This window comes from Meles meles, chromosome 16, assembly GCF_922984935.1.
Source record: "Meles meles chromosome 16, mMelMel3.1 paternal haplotype, whole genome shotgun sequence".
Classification (NCBI taxonomy): domain Eukaryota; kingdom Metazoa; phylum Chordata; class Mammalia; order Carnivora; family Mustelidae; genus Meles; species Meles meles.
The window spans coordinates 41,586,584-41,612,485 of NC_060081.1; the positions used below are offsets into that span (position 1 = coordinate 41,586,584).

A 25,902-nucleotide genomic window follows, 5' to 3' on the forward strand; every position below is an offset into this window, starting at 1 on the left:
ATATACTTTAGGCTGCTCCTCAAAATGTTAGCAAATAAATGTTGTTTGAGAGAACTCTACAAGTAACTATTTACAAGGAGGCCAGTTAGAGTATTTTTCTTTGGGTGAGAAATTGTAGATTCTCATCCTTACTCAGATAGATATACACAAGGGAATATATACTGATGACAGATCTTAAAATCGACAATTCTCAAACCAGCAAAATATGTATATAACATAAATTTGTGGAAAGCACTCAATAGAGAATTGGTTATAAGTAAATGCAGTTCATCTCATGGACATGTTTATGGTGGTTAAGTTGCACTTGATCATTTTATGGCCCAGAAAAGATGGATTTGTATCAGCAGAGCCATCCAGAGACAGAGACGTAATGAATTTGCTCCTCAAAGATATGGAGTAATGATGCCCTGCTTTCTCAACATAGAAGAACAGAATCGAATATTTTGACCTGATTTATTTGGTGTAGTGATCTTCTATCCTTTCTGTCTGCATCAACACCTCATCCCATGTCCAGTTTTAATTTGGGGCACAAATAGGACTTCAGTATGTATTTCCCTGCTCTGTGTAGGTTTTCCAAACTTCACATGCACCTTTTCCCACCTCCACGGGTGATGGTGTCTCCATTATAGAGAAGGAACTTAACTTTGACTCCATGTTTTCCTGTGGAGAGATGACATGCGTGGTTGCCTTGCCCCATGCTCCCCTCCCCCGCCCCCCCCGTTTCTGCAGTGATCATGACCAGCCTTTATGCTTCATCATCCTTGTTCTCCTCCTGTTTGCATGTTGGCAGACAAGGAGAGATTTAAATGTTTTACATAGAAAGTAGGAAGCTTGAGCCGTTGCAATCCCTGTACTTAATCTGGAGTCAGGTAAAGATCTCAGGGGTGAAGGATTTAGAAATCTATGTGTCCTGTAAACTTGTGTTATAGATATACTGAGAAGGCATCATATTCTCAGAATCATCAAGAAGCAGATCATCATACTCTGTGACCAAGTCAAATAATCTAGTTCAGCTGAACCTCAAAGAAACCGCTAGAACAGGGCATGTGGAGCCAGGATGGCAGCAGGCCCTGTTTGCCATTTTGACAGATCTGGGCCAAGCCTGGAGTTCTTACCTGATTGGAAAAGAAAGGTAATCTTAAGTACATCTTTCAGCAAACTGCCTGCATCTCATGTGATGCCTAACACATAGTAGTAGCTCAATGAAGGTTTATTTCGACAGTGAACGTTCTCCCACCTCCACCCCACTTACTGCCAAAGGCTCATTCCCTCAGAAGGCTTAGAATTTTGTAGGGTAGTAAGGCATTTATATAATTAATATCAGTTCTGTAAGTTAATTAATACAACTTTATATAACTGATATCCTGTGATATGTGCTCTGGTTAAACTGTGAGCTCCATGCTAAGGAACCATGGAGGACAGAATGATTTTTCCAGGGAGGGAAGTGTGGGAAAGCTGCCTAGGGAGAAACTGGTTTGGATGCCACCCAGGAGAGAGCTTTCTAGTCACAGATTGGGGTATACACCTGAGGAGGCCATTCCAAAGACTGCAGAAGACCAATGAATAGGCTGTATTTCTCGGTTAAGTTGTCTGAAGTATGAGATTTCTGATCCACAGAGAGCTGAGGTTAGAAAGGTGGCATTGGGTCAGCCTGGAAAAGGCCCTGAACACCACGCTGAGAGCCCTTGGCCATGAGGGAGGGAAGGAGTAGGGGGAGAGCAGGCGGGAGGATGCTAGCACACCAGATTTGATTTTCAGGCAGTAGTACTAACAGTGATTTACAGCAAGCCTGCTTATACCAAAGCCCCTGAAAGGTTTATTAAAACAGATGACCAGGCCCCACCCCAGAGTTTCTGACCAAGTAAGTGTGGGTGAATCCTCAGACTTTGCATTTCTAACAAGTTCCCAAGTGAAGCTGGTGCTTGCTGGTCAGGCATCACACTCTAAGAACCAGTGGTTTTGACTGCAGACTGAAACACTGGGGTAGAAGTCATTCAGATCTGTATGTGGGTTTGTTAATTTGAGTTTATTAACATAATCAAGTAAGATGTGAGGCAACAAAATGAATCATTACCCAGAATGTGCCAGTAGTGATCTTCATTATTAAACATTTTGAAAAAATTATAATGGTTCCAGAAAGTCCCCTTCCTCTTCATTAATAGTGGGACTCTTGGAGTTACCAGCATAACACAGTGAAGACAGAGAGCCCTCTGATGCCTATACTGACCTTATTAAGCCCAATTCAGAGGAGTACATGTATCAAGCTTGTGATAAGCCTCTGCACTTTGGGCCATCTTTCTGTCAGCTCTGCACACCACCCTGGTAGCATCCCACATCCTGTTGAAAGCACTGGGGGCTGATACCAAGAAAGCAGAAGGAAGTGCATTGGATACTCTTCTGGGGGCTCCCTCAGGGACTCTTTCATCTCCTTGCTGACTTATTGGCTTGTGCCCAATGCCCTTGATTCTTCTGCCCAGGAAATCACTTAGCCAAGCCATGACCTCCCCAGTATTTGGTATATGCATGCTGTTAGAGAAATTGGTATCCCTTATAAAGGCAGTATTCTCAGGCCACCATGGAAAGAGGAATGAAACCCCAAATTATGAAGTAGACTTGGAATAGCCATTTCATTAGTTAGAGATTTAAGTAGTAGTCTGACATGAGTGAGCTGAGAAAAGAGCAAAGCGGGAAAGACTGCAGTCCGAAGACCTACAAGCTAAGTGTCCACTTGACCTTTCTGTCCTTATCCTAATCTTACTAGGCCATCTCTTCTACCCAGAGAGATGAGAAAAGGTGTTGCTGGCTCATTGTTCCTAAGAGCCTGAGCATTTGTAAGATAAATCCATCTTGGGACTGGCCCTCTCTTCTAGCTCTTCATTTAGGATGCCTGTGTCATGCCGAGTACCCTTTTAAGGTGCAGTGAACACCAGCTAAAAATCCCACCTCTCCCGGAACTGACATTATAGTGGAGAAAGCAGACAAAAGGTAGGAGGTAGTGCCTAGTAAAGGTGTGACAAAAGGTGGGACATAGGAGGAAGTGCCTAGTAGAACAGTGAATTAGAGTAGAGGAGCAAGCAGAAGCAAGGAGACTAACTAGGAGGCTGTGAAAGATAACCCGTACGAGAGAGGATGGTGGCTTAGACCAAGATGTGAACAGGGGTGATGGTGAGAACTGGTCAGAGTCTCGTTACATTTTGGACTTAGGTGGAAAGGATTTGCGGCCTGATTAGACATGAACTGTGAGAGAAAGAGGACCATCAAGGATGATGCCAGATTGAACAGGTGGGAGAGTGGCATTGTCATTTACTGAGATGGGGAAGCAGGAAGGGGAGGGAGTTTGGGAGATTAAGTTTGATAAGTTTAGCCATGTTAAGTCTGAGATACAATCAGACATCCAAGTAGGCAGTAGGATACACGAGTCTGGGTTTTGGGGGACAGATAATGAGCATCGAGAGAATCATCAGCATATAAATGTAAGCTTTGAGATGGGATGAGATCATTAAAGGAGTGAGTGCAGGTAGAAAATAAAACATGATCAAGGACTAAGCCTGGGACACTTTGCTGTTCAGAGGTCAGGAAGATGAAGAGAAATCTCAGCAAAGGAAATGAAGGTAAGAGAGGGCAACAACCTGGAAGCCAAATGAAGAAGGTGTTATGAGGAGGGACTATCAGGTACCTCACATCCTGCTGATAGATCAAGAAAGGTCAGGACCAAGAATTACCGAGTGGATTAGCAATGTCGGGGGTTGTTGATGACGCTGATAAGAGTAGTTTGAGTGGAATGCTGAGTAGATTGGAGTGGATTCAAGGGATAATGGGAAGAAAGAAATTGAAATATCAAGAATAAACTCAAGCAGTTTTGTTGTGATGGGAGGGATAGAAATGGAGTTGTAATTAGAGAGAAAAGGGAGGCCAAGATGGGAGTTTAAGATGAGAGAAATAATAGCTTGTTTCGATACTGGTGGGAATAATCTAGTACAGAATGATACAGAATGAGAATGTGTTGGTGCAGGAAAGAAGAGAAAATTATGACTTGTGGTATCTTTCAGAAGGCAAGGGGATGGAATGCAGTGTTTAAGAAGAGGGCTTGACCTTAACAGGAGATCTGATACGTATGTCATGTCTGGTAACAGGGAGAAACATGAGGTACAGGGTAAAGGGTGGCGTAGGAGACTTGCTTAAGGGTACCTAGGGAAGTGTTCTTCTGATTTCTTTCATTTTCTCAGTAAAATAGGAATTCAGGTTATCAGCTGAGGATGGGAGAAAGTGATAAAAGCTTCAGGGGAAAGCTGAGGTAAACTATTTACAAAAGTGATATCTAAGAGAAGCATGGATAGGACTGGAAAAATGGGATATGACAGGTGGCAGGCATCTGGGCTGACCTGAAAGTGGGGATTGTGACTTTCAAATGAGACCAGTCAGTCCACGTCATGGTATGTTTTTCTTTCACATTCTGCTAGGCAGGTGCTGGCCTGGAGTAAGCAGACAGTCGGATTTCACCAAGGTTATGGTTTAGTTATCAGTCCAGGGAATTTCAAGAGCAGGATGAAGAGATTTGAGGTTGAATGCAAGGGAATGGTTGTCATGACTGCCCATGGTTTCCAAGTTGAGGTGAGTAAGGAAGCAGGGCAAAGGTTAAGGAGCAGGTCAGGGTGTTGGAGGGATCATCTGGGTGTTACTGGAATGACCCAAGTGTCACAGCAGCAGTTCCAAAGTGTTGGATGAAGTAAGACCTTCAAGGAATTAGGGAAGTGACTAAGGTGAGTTGAAAGCTGCAAGAAAGATGGGCAGAATTTAGGGTCTGAAGGCATGAGCTTCACAGAGGAGGGATTTCAGAATGGAGAGAGGAGCAGTGGTTTGAAAGTTGGGTGGGAGGACAATGTCTGCCTACATCCCAGTGCAATGGGAGGAAGAGTGCGGGGAGGAAACAGTCCCTACTTGAGAGGGCTGCCAGGGAAGTGGATCCTCAGGGGAGAGCCAGCCTTCATTTAGAGTGAAGATGACAGGGATGTTCCTGGAAGAGGCTCAGGATCTGGGGTATTTTGCTCACAATTGATGAGGTACTAAAGAGGTACAGTGGAAGCAACCAAAAAGAGCCAGGGAGCACAGGACGGATGAGGGAGTCCTAGACATCTTTGGTGACTTTCTGTGGAATTCAGAGTCCTAACACAGCAAGGTCTCACCTGTGAGCGTCCAGCCTCTTACTGCTCCCGGGTCACAAGTGTGGTGCCATGAACTTTCTAGACTCTCTTGGCAAGTAGGCAGCATCCTAGCCCTTCCTGTTTTCCCTTTGACACCTGGTTTGTGTCCATCCAAAGCAGAGTATTGCTGTGTTCTCGCCCTAAGGAAGTACTCACACCCATGCTGATTGTGGTGGCCTCCGTCACCGTCCTTTGTGGGGTTTGTCAAAGAGAAGAAAACCAAGAGAAGGCCCCTCCGCCCAGCTTAGCTGTGGGGTGCAGTGTTTTCCAAGCTTGAGTGACTTGCATACCAGCTTTCCAAACTTACAGCTGCTGAGCTACTGTACTATTTTTATCTAATGATTTTTTTGGTAAATAAACTTACCTTTTTTTCCTTACAGAACTATCCTTTTTGAGGGAGCTCATCAGAAGAAACCTGCCACAATTTAAAAATTCATTGTAAATAATGAATACATTGGGGCACCTGGGTGGCTCAGTGGGTTAAGCCTCTGCCTTCGGCTCAGGTCATGATCTCAGGGTCCTAGGATTGAGTCCCACATCGGGCTCTCTGCTCAGCGGGGAGCCTGCTTCCCCCTCTCTCTCTACCTGCCTCTCTACCTACTTGTGATCTCAGTCTGTCAAATAAATAAATAAAATCTTAAAAAAAAAAATACAGAACCAGAATGTTGAAAATTCTTTTAAAAAAAAAAGTACATCCTTATATGACCGAAAATCATCTCACTTGCCACTTCGGGAAATGAGTGAACCCAAGACTGGCTGATGGGGCGTCTGGGTGGCTCAGTGGGTTAAACCTCTGCCTTCGGCTCAGGTCCTGATCTCAGGGTCCTGGAATCAAGCCCCGCATCGGGCTCCCTGCTCAGTGGGGAGCCTGCTTCCCCCTCTCTCTGCCTGCCTTTCTGCTACTTGTGATCTCTCTCTCTGTGTCAAATAAATAAATTAAAAAAAAAAAAAAAAGACTGAGACTCAAAACTCACTCCTCCTGAAACTGCCCACATGGGAATTCCCCCCACGACTACTTCTCTCCTACTGATCCCATGTGGGAGAGTCAGGCTGAATGACAGTGCTTGAGAAGGGCATTGCTGTCCTATGCAGGATACAATTTCCCATAAGGGAACAAGGCCCATGCAAATGCCCTGGGTGGGAAGTAGTATGTGCATTCAGCGATTGTTGCAAGAGTGAACACACCTAAGGGGAGACACGCTAGAAGCGAGGCTGCTGCAGGCAATGGGTTAAAAAATTAGAATTTGGATCTTTAAGATAAAAAAATGTGGATCTTTTTTTATGAGCAGCATGAAACTACCAGGTGGTCTTGAGGTGGGGAGGTGTGTGTGGAATGATTGGATTTAAATTTTAAAAAGCTGCCCCATCAGTTGTGCAGAGCAGGTATTGGAGGGGACACATGTGAACACAGTCAACCGGGGGAGTCCCTAGTAAAGGTCATTCTGGGACCCGATGGCCCAGAGTGACATGGTGATGATGGTGGTGGAGGATGGAAGGATAGAACTCCAAGAAATGTTTACAAAGCAGAAAGAGCAAGACCTAGTACTTGTTGGACTACTGGTCATGTTGGTGGGGAGGAGGGGATCAGGCGTGGCTTCAGTGTCTGTCTGGTGGAGCTTGCTGGATGGTGTAGTGAAATGGACCAGACAAGAGCTGGAGTTGAGACTAACAGCGAGTGCTTGGAGTTTGGTTTTAGACAAGATGACTTTAGAGTTCTTGTGGTGTGACATGTAAAGAATGACATCTCTAAGTTGAGTACATGGGTCTAGAGCTTAGAAGAAACTTGGGAAATGTAATGGGAATTTGAGACTCATTAGCTTGTCATTGTCAAGGCTAGTGGGGTCTCCCAGGCTCCCATTGTCTTGTGACCTTGATATGTGAGCTGATGTGCCACAGGGCCTTTGCATGTGTACCAGTCAGCACATTCAACAGGAACAGTAAGTTCAACTACCAGTTAAAGGCTGGATTAAGAATTCCTCCTCAAAAATAAAGCAAAAATATATTGCGTGTTTTTATAATAATAATTGAGGTACAGAAATTTTGTTTTCTCATTTTTCTTTGTCCTCTTTTCTCCTTCCATCTCCTCTTCCTCCTTTTTTTATTCGGCTTTTTCTTCTCTCATTTTTTTCCATCCTGTCCACTGTGGTGGCATGTGGTAACCTACACTAACACTTTATGTGGCCATGGTGCCATAACAGAAAGGTTACTCTTTGGGATTTACTTTCCTCAACCCAGGTGGAGGGTTAAGGGACACTTTTTATAAACAATTAAGAAGTAACTGTTTGTCTCTCATTTTACCTGAGCACATACTGCTTATAAGCAGATTTGAGAACCAGAGATGCATCCTTAAGTAGAGTACACTTTTATTTATAAGTCTTATTTATGCAGCTAGATTAATGTTTTCGGTTCTGGAGAAATTTTACATGCTAATCACTTTTTGTTAATTTTAAAATTATTTTTTTTAAAACGTTAGTCATTTTTTTCCTCTAATTAATGCTGATTTATTTTGATTTTCCCGGTTAATAGATTACTGTCCTAGATGAGACATGGACCGTATTCAGACGCTACAGTCGTTTTCGAGAAATGCATAAAACATTGAAGTTAAAGTATGCAGAGGTATGTTATAAAATAATTATCTCCAATTAAGAACATTTATTTTATAAAGCAAATGAGCTGATTGCATTATCAATGTTCCTCCCTTAAGTATCAGCTTGTGTCACCAAGTTTTATTGCAATTACTCATCTGTCAAAGGTAGCTTTTTAACTTCTGTTCTTTCCAGTTCCATTCTACACAATTGAAACATTTCCTAAACATAAGATTTTGAAAGTGATAGTAAAGTGATGGTAAATGAATTCTATCCTTTTCATAAATTTTACAGCGCATTTTAAATAAATATTTTAATCAATTTATAACTTTTGAACTGTAAGACCTAGTAAAATGAAATAGTAATAAATCCCTCAATAGAGATTTGCCTTTTCTTCTCTTAAAAAAGACTGTATTAATGCTTAGACTTCTACTTAATGAGAAGTTAAGCCTTAAAAGTTAATTTTCTACCAGACGTGGATGGGAGGTAGATTGTTAAGAATGGAATTATCTAGAAGCAAGGAGGCATTTCATACATCTGATCAGATATGGAGAGTCTGTTGATACATTGTTACTCTTTTACTCTTTAGACAAAGACTGGTTTTTAAAATACTTCTTACCTGGGGTGCCCAGGTGGCTCAGTCTGTTAAATGTCTGACTCTTGGTTTTGGGTCAGGTCACGATCAAGCCCTATTATCTGTCTCCACTGGGGAGTTTGCTTGAGGATTCTCTCTCTCTGCCCCTAACCATGCCCCCCCTTCACACTCAGTGATTCTCTCACAAATAAATAAATAAATCTTTAAAAAAATACTTTTTAGCAGAGAAAAGTATTCCTAAAATTAATGTGTATCTTCCAAGTGGATATTTATTTATTTACTTTTATTTCAACTAAAGGAAACCTTGTATCAGCACAGCTCTTTGGGAATTTTGGGTTGAACTGACTACAGATCAGTCAGTAGTCACTGTCTAATGCCTGCTTTCCCTAAGTATTGCTTTTCAGCACTATTTTTATAGTTTCTTATGATATCCTAAAAAATACTTTAGTCAGACATTTTTTTTCTCGTTCAGTTCACATTAAATAACTGATGTTTTCTTAAACTTTTCATGCCTTCTCCTCTTCCTTATCCTATATAAATATAAAGAAATTTCCTTTTTGTAAATAAGATGGTTCCTTAAGTTCTGGTAAAATTGAATTATCTGAAATCTGGTTGTTAAGTATTAATAGTATTCAATTAAAAATTGAAGAAGCTTTGGGTAGGGATTTTAGTTCATTGTTCCTCAGGAAGCTTCAGTTCCAGAAGTAGCTGCATCAAAGTCAAGTTATTAAGTTTCTGCAATTTACTCTTCATGTCCCAAGTTAATATTGATAATAAAAATTGGAAGTATCATGTACATATTAATGTATAGAGTAACTTGTTTTTAAAGTGAGCTTTGCTGCTCATTACCTGCTTGATTATAAGTTATTATCCCAATGCTTTCATAGTGTACAGGTATTCATATTAACTTACTAAATTCCCTGATGATATAAAAGTGTCTATATCATATGAATATAATATTTATGTATCATTCGTGCCGTGATTTATTTCATATCCATTCTTTCAGTGACATTAGTTCAGGGCCATACTACTAAGGCAAGTTTCATAAATTCTAATAATGGAGTGGTGGAGAAGAACAAAAATGTCTTCTTTTATGTATCCTCAATTCCTTTGGACAGACTGACGGTCAACAAGGAAAATATAATAACTAGCACTTTAACAAGTACATGTGCTATGTGACGATTACCATCTTAAGTGAGCTGCATGCCTTTGAGGAAGAATAATGGCAAAATGTAATGGGCAGAAGGTGTTAGGCATTTTAGTACATGGATGTTTCAGAGTTGGCTTTCTGACGAAACAACATACTAGTTGAAATTTGAGTCCAGAGAGATGAGTTTGCAAAGAATGCACAGCTCTAATCAGTATTTTTAAAGAAAACTTCAAAACAAACAGAAGCAATTTTTTAAAATAAAATAGAAGAAAATGTGATAGAATAAAATTTTAAAATGTAATAGAAGAAAATTCTATAAAATATAATAGAAGAAAATAGAAGAAAAAACAGTGATGTAAACATGTAAATCAAAGAGGTGGCCTGTTAGCTAGTGAAATTAATGAATAGAGTTGATCACATACGTAAAATTCTTCTCAAGGAAAGAGAGTATATTACACACCTGCTGAAAAAAGTTAAGTGACTTCGAATGAGGGAAATCAAGCTGATCTCATTCATTCATTCAGCATAAGTCTATATTGAAAGATTCCACACCGAATACCACTGTGAGCATGACAGCCACATTCCCTCCTCTCACAAAGCAGAGAGAATGATCAATAAACAAGCAAACCAATAAGTGAGATAATTTTAGACAACGTTAAATGCTGAGGCAGTGTGATAGCATGATAATGTGGCGTGATAGCTGGACACGTGGAGAGAAATCTGAATGTTAGAAAGGAGGCAAGCATGAAAACCTGGGGGTGAGCTTCTCTTCAGTAGAGGGAACAGCAAATGCACAGGCCCTGGAATAGGACCAAGCTTGGCATGTTCTGAGAACAAAAAGACCTGAGAAGTGTCAGGTGTAGTGGAAATGAGGGCAGGGAAGTTGGTAGGGACTGTATCATGTAGGGCCAGGAGTTCAATCCCGTGTGCTGTAGGAAACCACGGGATGATATTAAAGAAGTTCTGAACATTCAAACGAAGCTGGGATTTCTATTTTTTCCATGGATGACTTCTCAAAGAAAACTTTTTCTGGAAGACAGGCTCATGATCTAAATGACACCCCGGGATTGAAAATTGCTTGTCTGTGTTGAGTCTAACTTTGTGACACAATTTCTTTCTTCTCAGGGCAAAAATTGTTAAGAACTTTTTTGTGCACTTCTTTGAAAGAGAGGGGGTGATGTGAGTAGCTGTTTGAAATCATGTGGGCATATCCTAAAATGCACACTGCTTCTAGAAAGGGAAGTTATGCTACTTAAAAAGGCTGAGGGGATGCCACAGAGCTTTGCAATAGCCACACTCTGGCTAATTTCCTCACAAGTAACTGAGTGCTGATGGTGCCCTGGGGCTTGTGTTAGGCTTTGTGGCTCATGACCTCCTGTAGTTGGAGCCAGAGACATGCTTCTTGTCACACAACTGGTCAGCAGAAGCCAGTGTAGAAGGCCAGGTGGTTGGACCCCATTTACTATTTCTAACCAAACAATACTATACAAATAAAAATAGAGGGAAAAAGTTGATCTGTAAAAATACAGCAGCATGTCATTGTACTTATAGATAAATCTTATTCCACTGAGGGGAGAACAGCATCACCCATTTAACATTTTCAAGATGAAACTTAAATGTCAAGTTGAATATCAGCTGTATTTTCTAACGCAAAGTTGACTTTTCCTTTTGTGCAGCCTAATCTTACTTGCTAAGTGTTTGTGGGGACTTGAGATCAATAATGTTTATTAGGTCTTCAGCAGTTAGGACTGCTTTTAATATTGCAACTATTATTGCCATCTCTGTATATAATGTTAATCTTACTGAAGTAATCAGCTACCTCCAAATGATCTACTTGGCCTGACAGTGTCCTAGAAATCACTTGACTTGTCAGAGTCGAAGCTTCTTCAGGAATGTCAAAAGGTTCAGATAGAGGGATGCTGAAAATTTCCTTTCACAGATGTCTGTTGCATAGCCAAAGTGGGAACATGTTTTATTTACCTCACTCCTTCACCAAATTGAGGTCATTATTTCTATATAAATAGGAAACTACTCCTGTTTTTTCAGTTGCAAGGGTCACAAGATGGTTGATTTTTTTTTTAATGATGATAGATACAAAATTTACCAAGTTATACAAGGTTTCACATTTTTAACCAAGCTGAGAAAATATTGAAAAAATATGCTTGAATTCAAAATACATGGGATTTGTAATTATTTGTCAAGATAGAGAATCTCTGTTCACCTTAAAACCTTAGTTTGAAAAGAACAAAAACAAAACAAACTTTAGTTTGGGTTATAGCTTATAATCTTTTGGAACTCTGAATTATATCCTATTCATTCACACTTCCTTCTGGAATTTAGGCCTGTTTTTCCTGGGGGATATATCTCTAAAGAAGTTTGATGAGACAGTTCCTTTTATGGAGATTTTCTCTTTTCTTCCAGTGATGATTTCTTTCAGATCAGAAGTTCCATATTTATGGTAAAAGATTGAAATTATTCAGAGATGTGTACATAGAATGTGAAAGTTTCTCTTCATCTAGTCCCCGGAAGTAAACGTTCGAGTGCCCTCAGAAGGTCTTCTTAGGTCCAGCTAATCATTCATTCAGTCTCACAGGACTCCCATAGGCCATGCTTAGCATTTTGAGTGGCCTGAGAAAGGTATAAGACAGATAGCTCTGCTTGCCAGCAGAGTACCTATGGGGACATGCTGAGTTACAAGAGTCACCTCACTCAGGGAAGGCTGGAACTACAGCTTCCCACCAGTGAGCTGTTACTTCCCCAGTCTACCAACACTTTATCCATTTACCAAAAGATTGATCATTCTGCCAAGAGCAGTGGTCCTAGTAAACAAAGTTGGCATACCACTTTACCGGCTTTTCAGAATCCTCTTCATGGACATATGGGTAATTTCTAGATTCTTGCTGTTGTGACTACCTCTCTGTGCATGTTCTTTTTTTTTTTTTTGAAAGAGAGAGAGCTGGGTGGTGGGGGTAGTGGCGGTTGGGGCAGAGGGAGAGGGGAAGAGAATCTCAAGTAAGCTCCATGACCAGCACAAGCCCAGCATGGGGCTTGATCTCACTACCCTGTGATCATGACCTGAGCCAAGATCAAGAATCAGATGCTTAACCGACTGAGCCACCCAGGTGCCTCCTCTTCTTGAAGATATCTACACACCTTCTGATTCAGATATGTATACTTCCCCTGTGAAGCAATTTAGTAATTGCTCAACTGTTTTTAAAGACCAATTTACAAAGAATCAAGATTAGGAAAAGAACACACAGAAACTGGGGAGACTGAGAGCCCAAGGGCCTTGCCTCCAGTAGTGACAGGTTTTAAGAATTCCTTCCTGTCATTCCGCTAAGTCTTCTCATTTCCCTGTTTACTTACTTTTATTTCCTTCATTATTTACTGTATACTATATTATCTCCTTAAGGAGAAGGAGGTCAACTAAAAACCCCTCAGCGATACTTTATATACACTTGGGTGGTGAACCAGTTAAAGTAGGGAGGGGTTGACTATTAGCTGTAACGTATGTCTGTGAAGAAAACAGAGGGGATTTTGGATTATTACATGCAAAACAAGTCTGAATTGAAGGGCCAAGGAGCCATTGGGTCCCATGAAATGCAGGCCTGGAGACTGAGGGCATGAGCAAAGCAGAAATCAAAGAAAAATTGGGTCCATTGCTTTTGTACAGTGACAAATTTAAGAGTAAAAAAGAAGATAAAGTTCTATGTCCTGTATAGTACTAAAGAAAAATAGATTGGCTGCAGGTGATCTCAAATCCTAACGGGAGTGTTATGCTCATTCTATTTTCAGAGTCCCTGTCTGAGTCGGCTGAGCCCTCACTGGAGGTGCTGCATAATTCAAGGTTTTTTAAATTGTTGTTTTATTTTTATTTATTCATTTTCCTTGATCTTAGCACTTTCTTCTGGATTCTAAATAGGTTTCCCTTTTGTCTTGAATTAATTTGTCCTTTTGATAGACTGACAGTATAGTGCAAGATAATAGCTCCTTCTGGCTTTCTTTCTTTGCTCCCCTTCATTGACCTCGTATGGAATCTTAATCAAATTAAACCCTGTGTTTTCAGATTCCACGTCTGTACAATGATAATGCCACAGCCAGTTTGTAAAAGCTTGTGAAAGCCTCAGCTAAAATATGTTATTGCAAGTGACTATGAAGTCATATGCAGCATCTGCTAGAGACCATGTCTTTGCAATTTTATCATGCAAATCATTTCTGCAGTGCTCTTTATCTGTATAAAAAATTTTTAACCTTGTTAAAATCAGTTGTATAACTAATCCCTTTAAACATCAGTCAAATTAGATGCTCAGAAACACATGGTCTCTCTTTGCCACAGAAAAGGCAGAGTTTCTGTTAATGTCTAGTGTCCACGAAGTTTACCTATAGATCCACATCCTAGTCTAAGGGTCCATCAGATCAAAACACAGCTCATCAAGAAGCTGAAAAGAAAGTCTATTTGAATACCATGTTCCCTCTCAACCGTTAGAGCGAATAGTGAAGACATAGTGTCCCTGCCACCTGCTTTCTGGATGAGTGGGCTAGTGGTCTCTGAACATAGTTAATGATGTGGTAGAACATGGGGCTGGAAGACGAGAGGGTCACTGACAGCTGCTCGTTCTAGGAGGTTCAGAGACGCCAAACTCTGATTTTTAGAGGACTTTATTTAATACATTTAACAAGAAGCCCTCCCTTCCAAGTGCTGGAGCCTGGTGGGCACCTCACCTCTCAGGAGAACTGTCCCCACCGGGAGCAGAGAGGCACTGGAGTCCATTACCGAGGACCCTTTGGTAGTCGTGGCCTAAGAGCGATTCTGAAGCAGGTGTGTGTTGGTCTGCCTAGTGGCAAGAGGACGAACCATAGAAATGGGCTATGTTATGGATGAAAATGTACCGTCCAAGTAATGCTAAGGGAACTCTTAATGCCTTTGTGTGCTGAGAGCCTGCGTCCCATGGAACATGACATGGGCCGGTCTGCCTCATAACTGAGTTGCCACAATTAGAGTTGAGTTGGACTTAATTAGAGTCCCCGAGTGTCAAACAGGAGATCAGCCTCCACTGGCCGCATCCCCAAGTGGGCTCCCTTCTCCCTACAGAGCTAAGGGAGAAAAACATTTTCAGAGCCTTTGAGTAAAGCATGAAAGATTGCTGTATTAGAGCAACTGTTCTATCTCACGTTTGGCAGTCTCCCGGTGCCCAGTAAATACCAATGGGAGGGGGGAAAAAAACGATTAGGCAAGAGGTGATTTAATTTGTGTATGAACTTTCAGTTTGTGCTGATAGAACCATTTCTCACCGTCTTTATTTTCCAAGTAATTTCCCTAAAGCAGCACCAAAAAAAAAAAAAGGAAAGAAAAGAAACTGGCTGTTGGCCTTGGATTTGTTTTGGACAACTATTTACCATCCATCACTGAAATGCATTCTCAACAGTTTTATAACCAGCATTCCAAATTTAATATAAAAATTGCAAATCTACTCACCATCCAAATTACAATGCTACCCACCATAGCCACAGGGAGCATCCAGTAAGCCTTAGATAAATTCACCTGCACCAAGCCCTCAGCCCCCTTGAATTTTTAAATAGCAAACAGCTATGGAGGCAAAAATAGAAGGCTGCCTGCCAGCTTCCTGACCTAGTATGTTATGAGAGACCCAGGCATTTTCACTGTATGGTTTGCATCATACCATTCTCTCTACCCGATAGATAAACAGTATTTAAATCACTGCTTTCAAGGGTAGGGATAGCTGGGAGCAAAAAGCATCAGAATTTGCTGGGAAGCTTTTCCGGGATATGTGAGCACAAGCGCCACACTAGGAAATTCTGATTCGGTAAATCCGATGTGGGGCCTAAGAGTGTGTAGTTAAGGACCAAATTCCCCAAACGATGCCCTCCTGGCCACTAGTTAATATGCTGCCTGTCATTTCTTTTGCATCTACCTTGGGAGCATTAGTTGATTTTTCATTATTATAGGCCATCAGTTCTAAAAGGTAATTTCCAGGGACCAATAATCTTGTCAAAGTTAATAACAGGCGAATTTAAGCCTAGACAGTGAGAGCATGTGGATTGTTTCTTTGACCACCCAAAACTCTGAAGCATAGAGTAGCTGACAAGGAGACTTCTGTAGCAGGGGTTGGACCCGTTTGCACACTACGAAATGTAAGTTCGCCGTGACACTTTAAAGATCTGGGTACTGCATGGTTTCTCATTTTAGACATGAGGACTCAAATGCCCAGAGTTTGTTGCAAGTCACACCAAGACTTGGGGCGTAGGTTCATGTCTCCAGATTTCTAGTCCTTCTTTGTTTTGAGTCTCCTTCTCCATGACCATGTTCCTTCAAGAAGAGGGAGTTTTCAGAGTGCCCCAGATGAGACCAAAGAGAACATGCCTTCTCTGCAAAAATCTGTTACATAAGCAAGTCCCCATGGAGAACTAGAAACTGGGTTTCTTCTGTGAAATGTCTGACAGTGACAGGCTCCTGCCATGCCTCCGTCCCTGAAAGGGGCAACTAACATCATAATAAGAGATGGAAAATGCAAGCATTTGAGTTAGTCCAACTGTATAATTATTCTTAAATATGCAATATTCTCACAGATCTGAAACATTTCTCACTTTCAAAAATCGTTGCAGCCCATATGAATGTCCTCAAATCTGTCTTCCCTGGCTCATGCCTAAATAAGATTGACACTGGCTTTGGGAGGAGTAAGATTTTACGTGGAAAAGTTACAGTCCTTATGCCGAATATGACCAGGTCAGTGCAGTCTTAACTGTGTGTCCAGTGGCGGTTTTGTGCCCAGGATGACTCTGAGTTTCAGCACTTCGGTGACAGCAGGACAGCAGCTCTGTCAGTGGTGTGTCCTCATTGTAATTGCTGGCTGCTCCACACGGACCGCCAGCACAGAGGCCTGCCTTGCCCCCTCATTCAGCAGATAGTCAAGAAGAGTCACGAACGTGCCGGGCTCGGGGCAAGGCATGTAGCAAGGTATTCATAAATATTGGGGGTGTGCTTGTTCTCATATCAAAGGTCCAAAGCTAACTCATCGCTCCTTCAGTAATCCCCCTAGATTGTTCTGAAGAGTCGCTCTTTCATGCCTCTAACAGAACTTGGGAGAGAATTGCTTATTTGTTTGTGAGTATATTTCTCAGTGACAGCTGTTCTTATAAGGCCTTGGAAACTGCTATTAATTTTCAGTAGTCAGAAATGCTCCCACCTCGTCAGCTGTGAAAATTATGGCAGCCCTTTGATGAGTTTTCATTATTTGCATTTCTCAAAAGCTGGAGTGGCTAAAACTTATAGCCACAGACCCGCAGGGTGTGGATGTTTCAAATGCTGTCAGTCATTATGAAGGTATGTCTACTTGTAAAAGACAGGTTAAAGCTGATTTGACCAATTAGAGTGCCAGATGGAAGTCCCCCCACCGCCCAGTCTTTAAAAATTGGGTACTACTTAGGTAGCCAAGTGTTACAGGAGTAAGGGGGAAAAAAAGGCCTAACAAATGAGGAATGAAAATAAAATACACTTTTATTAGGTGGTAACAGAAGTCAAATGTTTTTCTTTCATTAGTAAAGATTCCACACTTTATTAGTTGTTTTAAGTTTTCTTTCAGTGATTTATAATCTAGTTTCAGCAGCTTAATTGTTATAAAATCATAAAAGAGAAGCAAGACTTTTTATCACTCATTTAAATGTTTGTATAAGGGCTGCCTTTATTTATATCCAGAGGAATAGCGATGCCATTTATCAAAATCTGTGCTGTCTGTTGCCTCCGAGACCACCTGGACCTAATAAGGGTCTGGCTGACCTAAAAAGTGAACTTGGCCAAAAGAGAAAGGCTTATAGTAGAAGCAAACTATTCCATTATGTATAATTTGTCTTCTTGATGGCAGCAGAGGGGCCAACCTATCTTATTATAATCTAGTAAACATTGAAGTCAGGATTTGAGCGTGATGGGTCTTTGAAGATAATTGGGCAATGTCAGTTCATTGGGAATCAGAAAGAGAAAAAGCAACTTGGAGATGAACATTTCACTGAGATCACTGAGATCATTAAGATCATTAAGAAATATTACAAAGCAACAGAGAATGCTGACTATGTTGCCAATACATAGATACGTGGCTAGCTAGCATGATGGATGAATAGATTCTCAATGCTTTCATTTTCCTTAAACTGAGATTCACAGATAATTCCATGAAGTGGCTATTAGTTATAAGCAGCTACTAATTGTCTTATCTGACTTTGTTGATTGTTCTTCATGTAGATCTGTTGTTCAATCTATAAAATTAGAGGCCTGTTGTTCAGAATAAAGTTAATAACTTGGGTTTTTAAACTCCACAGTCACTGAAGAAGGGAAAGACAAATTTCACTGGAAATCAGTAGGCCTCAAAATTACTGATTTCATTTGTCTAATGGCTTTTATTTCAGTCTTTTTGTCTTTAGAATATGTTTTATTTACTGAATTGCAGAACAAGCTTGTCATAATGTTTCTCTTAGGCCAAAGAAATGTGCTGTTTTATCCTCATTTGTTTGTTTCCTGTGTTTTAGTTTGCATAATCACATTTCATAATTATACAAAGTAGGCCATAGGGCTCTTAAGTTTTCTTCCAGTGTTCTCCAGGACTACCATGTCTTCCACAGATATCCAATTTATTTGATCTTCATCATGAGTTTTAACTTTAACGTACAATTTTCCCATAAGGGCTCAAATGTCTTTACATCATTTCCCACTTCTGCTGCAGGGATAATGGCTGTAGCAGGAAGAGGTACCATTTTAAGGGTTTTTCTCATGAATACTACATTCCCATTTGTGTCTGTCCTTTTCCTGTTCTACAACCTCTTCAGAAGTAACATGCTTCATTATTGTATTGGGCCCTATTTTCCTTCTACCTGCCTTGGCCTGTCTTCAAATGAGAATGCGGCAAAGATTCTACAGGAAGTCAGTATAGTCCTCAAAGGCAATACAGCCATGAGAATAACGTCTCCCGGGTACCTGAAATGCTACTTCTAAGGTCCCACGTACAATTTTAATCATTGGTACTTGAGATACAAAATTTCAGAGCTGAAAGGGAACTTGAACCTCTTCGTTCAACTCCTTCAGGTTTCACAAGTGATAAAACTAGAAACTAGTTTTCGTACATTGTACCAGCAGCTCCATGCTGAACTGAGACTTGAAATCTGATTGCCCCAAATCCCAGGTTATTAAAAGAAAAAGACATATGGTGTTAATTTAACTGTTCCATTAAATCTGTAAAGAGAATAATCACTTTTTATTGTTCCTATAAAAATGATGCATGCTCATTTATAAAAATTTCACATAATACAGGGAGAAAGCAACAGATCGCCCAAAATCATTCTCTAAATATAATTAACGTTACTATTTAATGAACATTATCTTAAGTACTTAAATGGATAGGCGTGGATAAAAGGGTGGATATGTAGGTTGGGAAAAAAATTAAAATGAGAAAAAGAAGAAAGAATGCAATACCTTTATAACGTTAGGTTCATTCTAGATATCCTATCTTTAATTGCTAACATTAAGTTTAATTTTACTTGAAGGTGTCAGAAGTGAAAGAAAATGAAATAAAACTGAAGAAATTGCTGAACTTAAAATTAAATGTTGCTCTGCCAGAAGTTATAAGTTCTCTAAAATATGTGTGACTTTAAGCAGAAGGATTGTAAACAAACATAAGAATGTGAGGTGCTAGTTTTCAAATGTGTTTCCATTTTACAGATTATCAGTTGTGTTTCCCTTTTATGAACAATCAGTTGACCTTTGAGCACGTGTTTGGAGGTCCTAGCAGAGGAGCGCAGCTACTCGTATACCCTTGACTGAAGAACAGTCCTTCCTCTAGTGGGGAAGGTCGTCCTCTATGACTGAGCAACTGAGCAGGAAGCTTCCAGGGAGAAGGACACACATGGAGCCGTGATAGAGGAAGGGGACACCCACCTAGCCAGCCAGATCAGCTGAGTCAGCTCTGGTAATCCATGGGGTGACAGAGGTCCCGGCCAGCTCACTCTCACATCCATCAACTGACTCTTGTAACAAAGACAAAATTAGCACGCTTTAACTCCCAACTTCCGAATTTTAAAAGTCATTTTATATTATTATTTTACATTGTCAAGTTATATAGCATTCACATTCTTTTATACCTAAGCCAAATATATTTCCCTCTTGGTTGTGAGTTTAAATAGAGACAATGATCACTTTACCATCATTTCTTCATTCCTGAGATCTTTTTATGGTGCTGCTCTTGGTTGGTTATTTTTGATCATCCAGTACCTTTTGGAAAAGATGCCCCTTGATGTGTTTTGAGTTCTTATATGCTTGAGAATGTCTCTCTGTGGCCTGCACACTTGAAAGACACTTCAGTTTGGTCTAAACCTGCGGGTCACATTCCCTTTCCCTTAGCACATTTCATGTTGGGTTATTTTCTTTATGTACTTTATGCTCATCTGTTTTCATATTATTTATTCTACTTCTGTTTCTTCTACTGGGACTTCCATTCCAGTTAATTTTTTTTTTTTAAGCAGGTTGGGGGTAGGGAGGCTAGGTGAGGAGTAGGCACAGAGGGTGTGGTGGTACTGATTGTTCAGTCAGCTTTCTTTGAGAATAGTTTAGATGCTTTTTGTTTGTTTGTTTTGTTTTTTACCTTTCAGCATGCCCTCTTAAGTTTTTGCTGAAAGCCAGATATGTTGTATTGCCTAAAAGGGACTGAGGTAGATGGGCCTTTTAGTGTGAGGTTCTAGGTTCACGGGCTGGGATGCGGGTGGTGTTTCCAGTTGGCTGTAGCTGTGGTTTCAGAAGCTCACCTTTCCCCCAGTGCCCTTGGTTGGGTCTCCCCTAGAGAGGAAATCCTTTGGGTTTTCCTAGAGACTTCTTCAGTAGAGCCTGAGGCTTGCAGTTCTTTGAATCTGTTGTGCGGTAACCTCTCCTGATGCGTGGTGAGGTGTGGCGGGAGGGGAAGGCCCCGTTGGCCTTTGATCAGGTTTCCTTTTCCAGTGAGCCTGCTGGAGCCACTCTCCCTAGGTTGGTTAGGCTTTGGTTACAAGGTATGGTTAGATTCCAGTAAAAGAGTTTCCCTTGAGTGCAGGCTCTGGGTATATTTCAAAATGGTTACTTTTTCTCTCCTCCTGCCAGAAAGTAGTGGATTTTTCTCTCATCTCATAGTGAAGACGTGGGTGGAGGTAAAAGTAACAGAAGTATGTGGACCCCACCCAGACACCAAGCTTATAAGGCAAATACTGCTCTGCACTGAGCCTCCAGTAACTCCCGGGTTACAGCTGGAAGGTTTCCTGACTCTTCCTGGCCCCAGTACAGGCTTCTGTGCCTACGAGGCTGTTATTCTGTCTCCGCCCACCTGCCTCCCCAGTTTGAGGACATCAGTTCGCCCATAACCTCAGTTCTCGGATGGATCAAAGAAGAGCTGTTGAGTCTTTCAACATCTAGTCTGTTCAGCCTGTTTCTTGTTATGAGGGCAAGGATGATGGCTTCCAAGCTTCTAACGTGTCACATTAGAAACCAGAGGTTCTATTCTAATAGCTTTAGATTTATGGCTTCCCTATTATTAACTGCTTACGTGTGTATAGTACCTACGTCACAACAAGTGAACTAATACTGATATGTTATTATTAACAAATGTCTAATATTTGAGAGAGAGAGCACACAGGTGGCAGGGGGTGGGGGAGTGCGGGGCTGAGGGAGAAGCAGGCTCCCTATGAGCAGGGAACCTCTTGCAAAACTTGATCCCAGGACCCGAGATCATGACCTGAGCTGAAGGCAGACATTTAACTAACTGAGCCACCCAGGTGCCCCTTACTTCTCATCTTTAAGTGAAATGGATTAATTGTTGAGGGAAGTAACTGGTTTATCACAAGGGCAAGGAGGGGACAAATATTGGGGATAATGAAGATAGCAACCTACTGCTTACCTAAACTGCCTGAAATTTTTCTGAATTTCTTTCCACCAGTTTTTTCTTTGTTTTGAGACACTTGTTCTCTTATTTGCGGGTGTTCATGAGGGCTGTGGGGTCACTGTACGGTCAAATGCTTTCCCTCAGACTTTTCTTCCCTCTAACACTGTGAGCTTCTCCAGGTTCTTCTGCCCACAGCCCCTTCTCACCTTCCTATTTGCTGCAGGTGTCCCCCACCTTTTCCCTGTCCCTAGATTTTTAGCCTCTTTCATCACAGTGTAGTAGAACTCCTGAGAGTTTGGATGTTTGCTTTGGTGGATCACTCATGGTGCCCGCAGTCTGGAGGTGAGGTGAGGAAGGCCCTCAGCAGTGCTTTCCCTGAGTGCTGGCTGGCCTGCAGTATGGGGCTGTGGCAGTTTCCTAGTCTGGAGACAGTGTTTCCTTTTCATCTCTTCTGTTGTTTCTGATGATGCTTTTGAAGGAGATGAGCTCCACCATCTTTAACCAGAACTGGTTCCTTACATGTTACGGTTTGTGGAAAGATTATTTTTGTTAGAATCATACTTTTCAACAAGAGACACTCTCTCTGTGAAAGGTATAAGGGGAGAATGGTGGCACTTGTTCCTTATGATAATGAAATCTTATAGAAAGAAAATTACTTTTTCCTTGTTACCGAATCCCAGTATATTGATAATTTGTATATGAGTCAAAACTATTTATCTGTGTCCCTCTAGAATTTAACTGTTGTAAAGAATATAGGACTTAAGGAACTGTGATTTTTTTTTTTTTTTTAGAAATGTAGGCCACTGTATTTCCTTTGTCACAGGTTACAAAGGAAATCAGAGGAGTCTCTCCTCTACCTACAGATTGCCATTCACTGTCCTGACAATGTTTCTCATGGAAATCAAATCTAGACCATCTGCTAGATTTAAAAAATGAAGCAATAAAAATGAAAATTCATGAATATAAAGAACTTGAGAAGAAATGAAAATGTCCAGGTAATATATCTTACTTAAAAATCTCTGTTCAACATGAGAAACCAAGCAAGCAAACAAAAGATGCTGATATATGTTGGACATGAATGGAAAAGTCAGGGAGAATCGCCCCCCTTTTAGCCCATTCTTGTATTGTTAATTTGTTGGAAATAATTACTTTTCAGATGGCACTTTCAGCAAAATGGAAGAGTTTCTGTTTCTCGTTTGTTTCCTTATTGTCCATTTCTTTGTTTGCTTGTTTTGGCTCTCCACGTACTTTATCCTGACCAGTGGCTCTGGAGATCTTGGTAAATTACCCTTTTTAAAAATTATTTGGGGGCGCCTGGGTGGCTCAGTGGATTAAGCCGCTGCCTTCGGCTCAGGTCATGATCTCAGGTCGGGTCCTGGGATCGAGCCTCGCATCGGGCTCTCTGCTCCGCAGGGAGCCTGCTTCCCCCTCTCTCTCTTCCTGCCTCTCTGCCTACTTGTGATCTCTCTCTGTCAAATAAATAAATAAAATCCTTAAAAAAAAAAAAATTATTTGGGCCATTTAATTAATTCACAACCCAGAAATGAAACTTACAGAGGATTGCTTTTGCTGTCTATTTTAAAATAAATGAGGCAATCAATCAACCAATAAAATAAAATAAACGAGGCAGTCACTTTGTACTTGCAGAGAGAAAAAGTAAGTTTAGGCCTCTTATCTATCCTAAGTTTCGAAACTCTTCCATGGATTTTTATAATACTACGGTCTTGAGAACAAAGCAGTAATTGCTATTCTCTTTCCCTAGTCCAGGTAAAGACAGTGGTGTCCTTTTACCCTTCTGGAGGATGGGCTGATTCAGGTGACCGTGACAGAATGTTCTGGGTCAACAACAGCTATTGGTCCCCAAATGGCCTCCTGCATCACCTACCTATGTTCCCAACTCCTTAGCCATTTCATTGCCCTGGATATTTTAATATAAGATATTTCTAGTTTAGTATTATTTTGGGTACTTTAAGAGAAATATTCTTTTGAAGGAACATCGGTTTGATATAGCCAGCTGATAGTCCATCAAATGAGAATACATACGCTTGGCAGGTAAAGCAGATGGGCATGTATCTTTTGCCCTAGTGGTTGCTTAAAAATGTCAGAAGTTTTATGCAGGGTTTAACCAGGTGAAATTGCTGATATTCAACCATTTTTAACTTACAAAATTGGCAATTTCATCTCATTTAGCCTAAGAGCTTATAGATAGCAAGGGCTAAAAAGCCATGTTAAGATTTCTCTAAAAAAGGAGAAATGGAGGTCATTTCCATACTACTGGGAGGAAGAGAGTTGAAGAGCTGTTTCTGATGTAAATATAATTATTTTAATGAAGGTGGTGTTTTTCTTAATATTTTATCTCACAGCCTTGCCTTTCTCCTTTAGTTTGCCTGTGTCCCAGCCCCACCAATAGCACTTGGGCCCAGGACTGTGCCTTGCTATCTAGAATCACATTGGAACTTCTGCTTCTGTTCATTCTCTTCCTCTTTTTGTCACTTCAGCTACATATAAGGAGAGCCGCCATCATTCTGACTTTTTATGGGGAGAGGAGTGAGATGATAGGATCCAACTAAACTTAAGTGTCCCAGGAATGCTGCTGGGAGCCTGCCTCCCAACCCTGCCCCTTACCTGTTACTCCCACTGCTGTTGCTCTCCCCTGTCATGTTCCTGCTCCCTTCGTGGGTACCCGTCCTCAGTGAGGTGCTGTTAGCTGCTCTTAGAACCATTGGCCACTGTCTAGCAGCTCTGTATCATTTTTCTGGTTTGGTATACTGAAGGAAGGGTTACTTCCTCCATCTGAATCCTGGAGCCACGAGGATGTCAAAGGGATTTTTGCATACATTGTGGGCCCCCACTATGGCATTGTGGTGAGACACTTAGAGTCAGCGTCAATTCCTCGTGTGAACCCAGCCACCCGGTGACTGCGAACCTTTCTGTGTCACTTAACTCTGGAACTGCGTTTCCTTATCTCTAAAGTTAAATGGGTGAATATTATAGTCCCCTGCTTATATGCCTGAAAGTTGTTAACAGGTACCCTTTTCTTCCTAAAATCTGAACGACAGTATTACACATAATTTATACATACTTATTTCACAGGGTGGATATTAACGGCCCCAAATTTTATCCTCCACTCCAGAATAGAGTATTTGCTGGGGATGACGAGGATATTTAATGCTTGCTCCCCACCCGGTTCAGCAGCCTGAAGTCCTTTTAGTGCACTATTTCTGATTGAGCATGCAAGTGTGACTGTAAATTTCCCCTGACAGAAACCACATCACCTCATCAGCCATGTAAGAAAATGACAAAACAACCAACTGTGAAAGCATGCCTGCCAAGGTTCCAGCATCACTGCAGTGGGGAGAAACACACTGTACAAGATAAAATCAGGGCTGGATGAAGCCCAAAAGACATACTCTTGGTGTACCTGTCTTCTCTAAGCTGCAACATATGGGAGGTGTGTGTGTGCTTGTGAGACCAGAAAACCCTCTGCTTCTCGAAGCCACATCACCAATCCAGGGATGGGAAGAGGGTCCAAGAGGAAATGGCAAGGTGCTTTCTTAGTAATAAGCATATCTCTAGCAAGTAAGAACAGTAGCTAAACTCTCTGTGTTGTTACTTCTCTGAATCTTCACAGAAACATGGTGAAATTTAGTATCATTTTCTGCCTTCTTTTCAGCAGAGAATATTTAGGCAAAAAGAAACATGACTAGTCAGCTAGATAGTGGTCGAGCCAAGATTCAGACTGGGTCTGTCTTACCTCAGTGCCCATGGTCTTTCACTTAACCTTGAACTGACTTTAAAGCTCAGAGTCAGCAACAGAATTGGAACCTGGTGAGAGAAGGAGGAGAAGGGGTGGTGCACCCCATCCCTCCCCAGTTTTCTCTGCTCTGGTAGAGAGAATGCTGGAGTATGAAAGGAGTGAACGTATGCCCAACTGAAGTTAACTTTAGAAAGGGGCCATAAAGTCATCAGAGATACCTTGAAGAGAGTAAAAGGGAGAATTACTCTTAATAAGAAAAAAAGATACCTAATAAAAAATGACCAAAAGAATTGAACAGACACTTATCGAAAATGACTAACCAGATAGTGTGTATGTGAAAAGATGCTCAACATCATTAGTCATTAGAGAAATACAAACTTGAACCACAGTAGAAACTACTGCATACCCACCAGAATTGCTAAGGCCAGAAGCCACAGCACTAGATGTTGGTGGTAATGGGAAGCGATTGGATCTCTCAGTCATTGCTGGTGGGAGTGTCAGGTAGTTAAACCACTTCAGAAAACCATTTGATCATTTCGAGTACAACTGAACACTTTCATACCCCAAGATACAGCATTTTGACTCCCAAGACTCTGAGTAGCAGAAATCCCTGTGTAAGTTCATTAGAATGCCTTTGGGGAAATGTTCACAGCAGTGCAATTCCTAATGGCCCAAAACCAAAAGCCCAGTAACGAGAGACTGTTGAACAAA

General features: G+C 41.2%; 1 protein-coding gene across 2 annotated transcripts in view; it reads left to right on the forward strand.

Annotated features, from left to right (window-relative positions):
- Positions 1 to 25,902, forward strand: part of KIF16B (kinesin family member 16B) — a 279,293-nt gene that overhangs the window by 218,141 nt on the left and 35,250 nt on the right. For both annotated transcript variants that reach the window (XM_045981079.1, XM_045981080.1), the window contains one exon: positions 7,728 to 7,817. In XM_045981079.1, the coding sequence (XP_045837035.1) occupies positions 7,728 to 7,817 (90 nt within the window). The remainder of the gene's footprint in view (positions 1 to 7,727; positions 7,818 to 25,902) is intronic.